At 44.9% G+C, this 9,461-nt stretch overlaps 1 protein-coding gene across 2 annotated transcripts in view; it reads left to right on the top strand.

The window, feature by feature from the left end:
- DNAJC11 (DnaJ heat shock protein family (Hsp40) member C11) overlaps positions 1-9,461 on the top strand; it is a 71,598-nt gene that overhangs the window by 27,144 nt on the left and 34,993 nt on the right. For both annotated transcript variants that reach the window (XM_055261137.2, XM_063631972.1), the window contains exon 4: positions 9,359-9,460. In XM_055261137.2, the coding sequence (XP_055117112.1) occupies positions 9,359-9,460 (102 nt within the window). The remainder of the gene's footprint in view (positions 1-9,358; position 9,461) is intronic.

Genomic DNA, 9,461 nt, shown 5'->3' on the forward strand with positions numbered 1-9,461 from the left:
GTCTGGCTCTTCTCATCTGCATGTCCTCCTGGCTCCAGTGGGCTGTTGGTATTTGGCCTCTGGCTTGATGGGAATAGCAGTGCTTCCTGTCGCATTGGTTCATTGCAGCTAGGTATTAAGCCAAATAACTTAGCATTTTCTCATCCAAAAAGGAAAATAGAATTCTGTTGTATTTATTCAATTTCTCCCTCACTGTTTATACACTCCTTAAAGCTTCTTTGGTTTTTTTTTGTTTTTTTTTGTGGTTTTTTTTGTTTTTTTTGGAGACGGAGTCTCGCTCTGTCGCCCAGGCTGGAGTGCAGTGGCGCGATCTCGGCTCACTGCAAGCTCTGCCTCCCGGGTTCACGCCATTCTCCTGCCTCAGCCTCTCCGAGTAGCTGGGACTACAGGCGCCCGCCACCACGCCCAGCTAATTTTTTTTTTTGTATTTTTAGTAGAGACGGGGTTTCACCATGGTCTCGATCTCCTGACCTCGTGATCCGCCCACCTCGGCCTCCCAAAGTGCTGGGATTACAAGCGTGAGCCACCGCGCCCGGCCGCTTCTTTGTTTTTTTAAGATGTGGGTTGGCTACAATTTTTCTTTTTTTTTTTTTTGAGACAGTCTAGCCCTGTCACCCAGGCTGGAGTGTAGTGGCACAATCTCGGCTCACTGCAACCTCCACCTCCCGGGTTCAAGCAATTCTCTTGCCTCAGGCTCCCGAGTAGCTGGGATTACAGGCGCCGACCACCACACCCAGCTAATTTTTGTACTTTTTTTAGTAGAGACGGGGTTTCACTGTGTTGGCCAGGCTGGTCTTGAACTCCTGACCTCATGATCCACCCACCTCAGCTTCCCAAAGTTCTGGGATTACAAGCGTGAGCCACCACGCCCGGCCTACAGTTTTTCAAGTCAGCAGTTGGAGTCACTGAAAAGCTGTAGGACTCCATTACATATTCCCTCTTCAAAGACTAGGTTTTTAGTCCCCAGCAGCATTATCCCAATCAGTGGAGCAGTGGGGTCTGCTGGTAAAATATTGTATGGTTTCCTCTCATCAAACCAGATTATCTTCCCATCAGAAACAAAGCAAATCCACACACAAAATGGTCGTTATACAAGTATGTAGGGCTGGGTGCAGTGGCTCACACCTGTAATTCCAGCACTTTCAAAGGCTGACACAGGAGGATCACTTGAGCTCAGGAGTTCAAGACCAGCTGGAGCAACACAGTGAGATCGCATCTCTACAAGCGATAAAAAATTTAAAAATTGACCAGGCATGGTGGTGAGTGCCTGTAATCCTACTTCTTGAGAGGCTGAGGTAGGAGGATCTCTTGAGCCTAAGAAGGTCAAGGTTTCAGTGAACCATGATCACACCACTGCACTCCAGCCTGAGTGACAGTGAAACTGTGTCTCAAAAAATAAAAAATGAAATAAATAAATGAAAATAAAAATATGTGCACAGTCATGGGTGGCAAGTGGTTAAACATTATTTTCGTATTTTTTAGTAAACTAAGGAAGTCAGATTCTCATGGATCAGAATTGACTTTTTTTTTTTTCATGTGGATACTAAGCTTTTGCTGCAAGATAAAAATGCCTTCAAAGAAAACTAAATGAAGATACCTCCCCAGATATTTACTCAGAGATGTATTAGTGCTTAACATCCAATAGGAAAATTGAGCCCATTATTCATATTACACAGAAAGTCTCATTGAACTGAAGCACATTCTATGAAGCTGGCATCAACATTCCTTCAAGGAATTCCTGCAGCTGGATGGATTGTTCCATATGAGGATTCTCTCACTGCAATAATAGCTTTCACTCCAGGGAGGAAGCTGTATTCCCTTCATGCTGTTGCTGGTATTTTTAGACTATTAAACTCTTCAGTTGCTGAAGGGTATCCATTTACCACATATTTATTAGTCTACCATATGGGTAGTCAGTGAAGGGCATTGATTGTCGGTATCCTGAGTGTCTGAGATGCATTTAATCCAAAGATCTCAAAGCCCTCCGCCAACTAGAAATCACTCCCCAACCCATTGGAGCTTCTTTAGAATGTACAAAATACTGGCCCAGTTGTCAGTCATTAGATAAATTTTCAGTCTTTTTTTTTTTTTTTTGAGACAGAGTCTCACTTTGTCACCCAGGCTAGAGTGTAGTGGCACAATCGTGGCTTACTGCAGTCTCGACTTCCCAGCTCAGGCCATCCTCCCACCTCAGCCTCCCAAGTAGCTGAGACTATAGGCATGTATCACCACGCTCCGCTAATTTTTTTATTTTTATTTTTTGAGACAGAGTCTTGCTCTGTTTCCCAGGCTGAGTGTAGTGGCATGATCTTGGCTCACTGCAACCTCTGCCTCCAGTGTTCAAGTGATTCTCCTGCCTCAGCCTCCCGAGTAGCTGGAATTACAGGTGCGCACCACTATGCCTGGCTAATTTTTGTATTTTTGGTAGAGACAGAGTTTCACCATGTTGGCCAAGCTGGTCTCGAACTCCTGACCTCAGATGATCCTCCTGCCTTGGCCTTCCAAAGTGCTGGGATTACAAATGTGAGCCACCGTGCCCAGCCCCACTTTTTTTTTTTAAGGCTTCTAGAGACTGTTATGCTTTGGGAGGATTCCCAAGGAATGAGATGTAACCATTCCCACCTTATAAAACCAGCCATACTATTTACTTCTTGAGGTTGATTAGTGATGTTTGTGCAGATATCCACATTGAAAGTGAAATTGGTCATTTTTTCAGAATGGCAAAAATCTAACCTTGAACTGTGAATGCTTTGACAGTGTTGATTCTGGTAATGGCTGACAAATGCCATGGAAACCACGTAACTCATCTCCTGCAGATGTCACTTTCAGATGTTAGAGATTACATTCAGAGTTGCATCCTTTGGCCCAGATCATCTGCAGTTTGGTTTTTGTCTGCAGTCCTTTACATTATTTATATTTTACTTTTCCCTGTCTCTGATACCGGTTTTATAGTATATGAGAAAGTCAGCCTGTATTAAAAGCAATAATATGGTCAACATCTTGAAAAACTAGCAAAGGTTTAGAACTGTCACAGAGCAGAGAAGACTAAGGACACCTCATGTCTAAATGCAACGTGGAATCTTGGATTGGATCCTGGAAAAGAAAAAGGATGTTCGTAGAAAATCTAGTGAAATTTGAACCCTAGATTTAATTAGTAGAAATGTATTAATGTTGGTTTCTGAGATTTGACAGATCGTCCATGGTTATATAAGGTGCTAACATTGGGGGAACCTGGGTGCAGGCTACACTAGAAATTTCTGTACTGTTGTTGTAGCGTTTCCAAATAATTTTCTAAAATTATCCCAGAATAAAAAGTTTACTAGCTAGAACCAGATGACACTTTTCAAATGATGTCGATTAACCCTCCTCATTTTATAGCAGGGAAACTGAAGTTTAGAAAGGTGACCTGCCTGAGGTCTCCCAGGAGGTTTGAGGTCCTGTCTGTCCTCCTTCCATTATGCTACCTAGCTTTTGGATATCTCCTCATTCCTTTCATCAATAAAATCAGTCTTCTTGGTGGTTGTTTTTTTGTTGTAGAGATGGGGTCTCACTATGTTGCCCAGGTTGGTCTGGAACTCCTGGGCTGAGTCGTTTTTTTTTTGTTTTTTTTTTTTTTTTTTTGAGATGGAGTTTCGCTCTTTTGCCCAGGCTGGAGTGAAGTGGCACGATCTCTGTTCACTGCAACCTCCACCTCCTAGGTTCAAGTGATTCTCCTGCCTCAGCCTCCCGAGTAGCTGGGATTATAGGCGCCCGCCACCACGCCCAGCAAAATTTTGTATTTTTAGTAGAGACAGGGTTTTGCCATGTTGGCCAGGCTGGTCTCAAACACCTGACCTCAGGTGAGCCACTGCACCTGGCCGCTCAGTCAGTTTTCTGGTTAGCATAGGGATAGACCTAGTTGGTGAATGCTCCAATGGACAGCAGTTGTATGGATTCATGAGCTGCATGTGATACACTCTGTCCATGAGAAACACTGAAAATGTCTGGTATTTATCAACTGTCATGCAGCTTTGGATGCTGTGTTCCCAGATGCCTCTGTCTGTAAGGGTTGCTGATAAGGAGAAGAGCAGCTCACAGCTAGCTTAGTCCTGTTCCCCTCTCTGGCATCATTTATTCTGTTTAAAGGAAGATATAAATAATCAAGGCTGGCAGAGGCCTGTGGGAGCTGAGAATGAAGTGCCCTGCCCTGCTAAGTGTCTTCACCGCTCCAGAAAGGCTGGCCATTTTGGCTTTGCTGTTAGCTCTGATTATTCACCAACTATTTGCAAAACTTGTGTAAAATATGACTAAAAATGGAATGATGTGCCACCTTTGGATTGTTTGCCTTTATAATTCATCACAGAATGTAACAGAGAGAAAGTAATTTTCAGCTGTTTGTTGAGTCTTCAAAGATTAAACAGCTGGCCGGGCGCGGTGGCTCACGCTTGTAATCCCAGCACTTTGGGAGGCCGAGGCGGGCGGATCACGAGGTCAGGAGATCGAGACCATCCTGGCTAACATGGTGAAACCCCGTCTCTACTAAAAATACAAAAAAAATTAGCCGGGCGTGGTGGCGGGCGCCTGTAGTCCCAGCTACTTGGAGAGGCTGAGGCAGGAGAATGGCGTGAACCCGGGAGGCGGAGCTTGCAGTGAGCTGAGATCGCGCCACTGCACTCCAGCCTGGGCGACAGAGCGAGACTCCGTCTCAAAAAAAAAAAAAAAAAAAAAAAGATTAAACAGCTAAAATTCATGAAAATGAATCTTTTCCTGCTGTAGCCTTTGTGAAGCCTCACACTTTCCAGGTTTTGTTTTGTTTTTTTTCTCCTACAGGGTTTGAGTCCAGGATTTTAATTCTCAGCAGCTTGCAAACCTGTTTCTGAAAAAAAATAGTAGTATATGGGCATATTCATGGGCTTACTTATGTCACTGATTAAAGTTATGGCGAATCAAACTTTCATTAAAATCTGCATTTTTTAAAACTAATATCCTGTTGAATAGAACACTCAATTATAAAATTTCTATCCAGGCCAGGCATGGTGGCTCACACCTGTAATCCCAGCACTTTGGGAAGTCAAGGCAGGTGGATCACTTGAGGTCAGGAGTTCAAGACCAGCCTGGCCAACATGGTGAAGCGTCATCTCTACTAAAGATAAAAAAACTAGCTGGGTATGGTGGCACAAGCCTGTAGTCCCAGCTACTCGGGAGACTGAGGCAGGAGAATTGCTTGAACCCTGGAAGCAGAAGTTGCAGTGAGCTGAGATCACACCACTGCACTCCAGCCTGGGCGACAAAACAAGACTCTGTCTCAAAAAAATGAAATATTAAAATAAAATAAAATATCGCCGGGCGCGGTGGCTCAAGCCTGTAATCCTAGCACTTTGGGAGGCCGAGACGGGCAGATCACGAGGTCAGGAGATCGAGACCATCCTGGCTAACATGGTGAAACCCAATCTCTACTAAAAATACAAAAAAATTAGCTGGATGTTTTCGTGGATGCCTGTAGTCCCAGCTACTCGGGAGGCTGAGGCAGAAGAATGGCATGAACCCAGGAGGCGGAGCTTGCAGTGAGCTGAGATTGCACCACTGCACTCCAGCCTGGGTGAGAGAGCGAGACTCCATCTCAAAAAAAAAAAAAAAATGGCCAGGCGCAGTGGCTCACGCCTGTAATTCCAGCACTTTGGGAGGCCAAGGCAGGCGGATCATGAGGTCAGGAGATCGAGACCATCCTGGCTAATATGGTGAAACTCCGTCTCTACTAAAAAAAATACAAAAAATTAGCCGGGCATGGTGGCGGCGCCTGTAGTCCCAGCTACTCAGGAGGCTGAGGCGGGAGAATGGTGTGAACCCGGGAGGCGGAGCTTGCAGTGAGCCGAGATCGCACCACTACACTCCAGCCTGGGCAACAGGGTGAGACTCTGTCTCAAATAAATAAATAAATAAAATAAAATCTATTTATCCAGATTGGAACATCCTGCGTCCTCTAGGCTATGTAGAAGAACTGTCTGCATTCAGACAGCCTCACACTTAGACCTCCTTGTCCTTGGGATGGTCACTTAAGTCACCATCTGCTGGGTCCAGAGAAACTGTGGCTCCACAGTCAGGTCCACTGAATTGGGCTGTAAAGTCATGACTAATTTTTAAAGTATTTTAAAGCATTTTTTCTGGATCTTCAAACTTACATGGAATAGTTGATTACATTTCCCTGAAGCTCTTTCATTTTTATTTTCTTTTGATGCAGGGAGGGACTGACATGAGATTGAGAAGATAATGGAAACTTTGAAAAATTGCACCTTGCTTTTGTCTATGTCAGGATGGGTGGTATTGGAAAGTGAGAGTGCTGTAGACAGGTGACGCGCCCTTGATTTTAAGCCTGGGCAGCAGGAATGCGTCTTGTTCACGAAATAGAACCCAGAATGCCCTTGCGAGGTCACAGAGCAATCACTGTCATGCCATTAGGACCTTTAGTTTGTTCTTGGATGATTTTAACAATCTTTTTATTTTAAAGCTTCCTTGAAAAGAACCACTTCCCCCTTTTTAGTAATTATTGATTTATATTGAGTTATTAGAGAGAAAATGTTTTCACTATTTTTAATGTTTAAAGTAGTGGACAAGTTCCTCGGATTTTTTTGGATGAGTTTTTGTGGGTTTTTTTATTTGTTGAAAAATAAAATCAAGTTGCACAAAGCCTGTAATATTTATATTGAATGTGTGTATGCGTGTGTGTGCGCATGCACATGTGCACATACGTAGGTACATACGCATGCATAGAGAATTTTTAGGAAGAGATATAAAAAAAATTGAGTGTGAGCCTGTGAGATGAGTGTGAGCCTGTGAGATGAGTGGAACCTGTGAGATGAGGGAATATGGGTAAGGGGAATCGCATACTTTTTATTTCCTATCCTTCTGTTCTATTGATTTTTTGCTATAAGCTTGTATTTTTAAAAATAATTTAGGCGGGCGGATCACGAGGTCAGGAGATCAAGACCATACTGGCTAACACGGTGAAACCCCATCTCTACTAAAAAATACAAAAAAAAATTAGCCGGGCGTGGTGGTGCATGCCTGTAGTCCCAGCTACTCGGGAGGCTAAAGCAGGAGAATGGCGTGAGCCTGGGAGGTGGAGCTTGCAGTGAGCCGAGATCATGCCACTGCACTGCAGCCTGGGTGACAAAGCAAGACTCCGTATCAAAAAAAAAAAAAAAAATTATTTTTTGAAACGTGAAATTTCCAAGGAAACTTTTTCTCACATCACACCTTTTTAGATAGTCCGTGAGCAGCAACTCAAGACTCCCCTGTGTTTCTCCCACTGATAGGCGGAATCTGCTTTCGTACACCCTTGCCCCTTCGCCCATCCATCTGATAACTTTGGTCGTGATAGAAAAAGAGTAACCATTTTTTCTGTCCTGTTCCCACACTGTGTGTTTCTCACTGGTGCACACAGTTTCACACCATAAACAGGACCCTTAGAAATCGTGCAGTGCAGTTGTCTCTTTCACAGATGAAAGGCTGCAGTGGCCTTTCCACTTCTTTGAAATCATCTCGACTAGATGGTCTTCCTTTCATGACGAGCTAAGAAGGTCTGAACTGGAATTGGAATTGGAATGCCTTCTTTTCTTTTCTTTTTTTTTTTTTTTTTTTTTTTTTTTTTTTTGAGACGGAGTTTCTTGCTCATGTTGCCCAGGCTGGAGTGCAATGGCGTAATCTGGCGTGATCTTGGCTTACTGCAAACTCTGCCTCCCGGGTTCAAGTGACTCTCCTGCCTCAACCTCCCGAGTAGCTGGGATTATAGGCACCTGCCACCACGCCCGGCTAATGTATTTTTAGTAGAGACTAAGAGTATTTTTAGTAGAGACAGGGTTTCACCACTTTGGCCAGGCTGATTTCAAACTCCTGACCTCAGGTGATCCACCCACCTTGGCCTCCCAAAGTGCTGGGATTACAGGTGTGAGTCACTGCGCCAGGCCTGGAATACCTTATTTTCTTTTTCCTTTTTTTTTTTTTTTTTGAGACAGAGTCTTGCTGTTTTACCCAGGCTGGAGTGCAGTGGCATGATCTCAGCTCACTGCAACCTCCACTTCCTGGGTTCAAGCAGTTTTCCTGCCTCAGCCTCCCAAGTAGCTGGGATTACAGGCGCCTGCCACCACACCTACTTTTTGTATTTTTAGTAGAGATGGCATTTCACCATGTTGGCCAGGTTGGTCTCGAACTCCTGACCTCAGGTGATCCACTCACCTCGGCCTCCCAAAGTGCTGGGATTACAGGCATGAGCCACCGCGCCAGGCTGGAATACCTTATTTTCTCAGATTCGACATCACTGTGCGTCCCTGAGTTAATGAGGTCTGCTGTGTGGTACCTGAGTATTGTTACGCCAGCCTATAACTGACAGCCCACATTCTAAGGTTCATATACTGTTAGAAGAAGAAGAGTCCCATGATTCCGAAAACACTCAGACCTGCCAGACATGGCGGCTAATGCCTGCAATCCCAGCACTTTGGGAGGCTGATGTGGGATGATCCTTTGAGGCCAAGAGTTTGAGGCCAACCTGGGCAACACAGCAAGTCCCCGTCTCTACAAAAACAGAATGAAAATACCCAGACCCAACAGCTCGAGATCCTTGGTCCAAGAAGCTCAAAAGGAGTCTCTAGCGATTGTCTCAGACCACTAGGGAGAGCCAGCTTGCCTCTGTCTTGATATTTAACATTTGTTATCTGAGATTCACTAGGAAATTTACACTATGAAATTTAAGGTAGGCCAGCCCGGTGGCTCAAGCCTGTAATCCCAGCACTTTGGGAGGCCGAGGTGGGTGGATCACGAGGTCAGGAGATTGAGACCATCCTGGCTAACATGGTGAAACCCCGTCTCTGCTAAAAATACAAAAAAATTAGCCAGGCGTGGTGGCAGGCACCTGTAGTCCCAGCTACTCAGGAGGCTGAGGCAGGAGAATGGCATGAACCCGGGAGGTGGAGCTTGCAGTGAGCCAAGATAATGCCACTGTACTCCAGCCTGGGTGACAGAGCGAGACTCTGTCTCAAAAAAAAAAAAAAAAAAAAAAGAAATTCATAAGGTGACATTTTCCTTGTAAGATTTCTGCAGCCTCAGAGATAAGTTGCTAAAATAAAGAATGTTTAAGTCACTCTGGAGAGCTGAGTGAAAATTCATTTCAACCTTGGGAAGGGCCAGGAGGGCAGTGAGCTCTCCCTCACCCAGGCCTGAGTCATCAGATGGTGGAACTCATGGTTTGGGGTCCTTCCTGGGGAAAGGCTGTGGCCGGACCCCAGGCAGCATGCACACACCAAAATCAATGACTGTAGCTCTTTATGTACGTTTCCCTTAACCTCCTGGGTCCTCAACTGTCTTCCCATCTTGATTCTGTGCATAGGTTGTGGAAAGGAGGAGAACCCCTGCTGAAATTCGAGAGGAGTTTGAGCGGCTGCAGAGAGAGAGGGAAGAGAGGAGACTGCAGCAGCGAACCAATCCCAAGG

This window comes from Symphalangus syndactylus, chromosome 22 (assembly GCF_028878055.3).
Source record: "Symphalangus syndactylus isolate Jambi chromosome 22, NHGRI_mSymSyn1-v2.1_pri, whole genome shotgun sequence".
Classification (NCBI taxonomy): Eukaryota; Metazoa; Chordata; class Mammalia; order Primates; family Hylobatidae; genus Symphalangus; species Symphalangus syndactylus.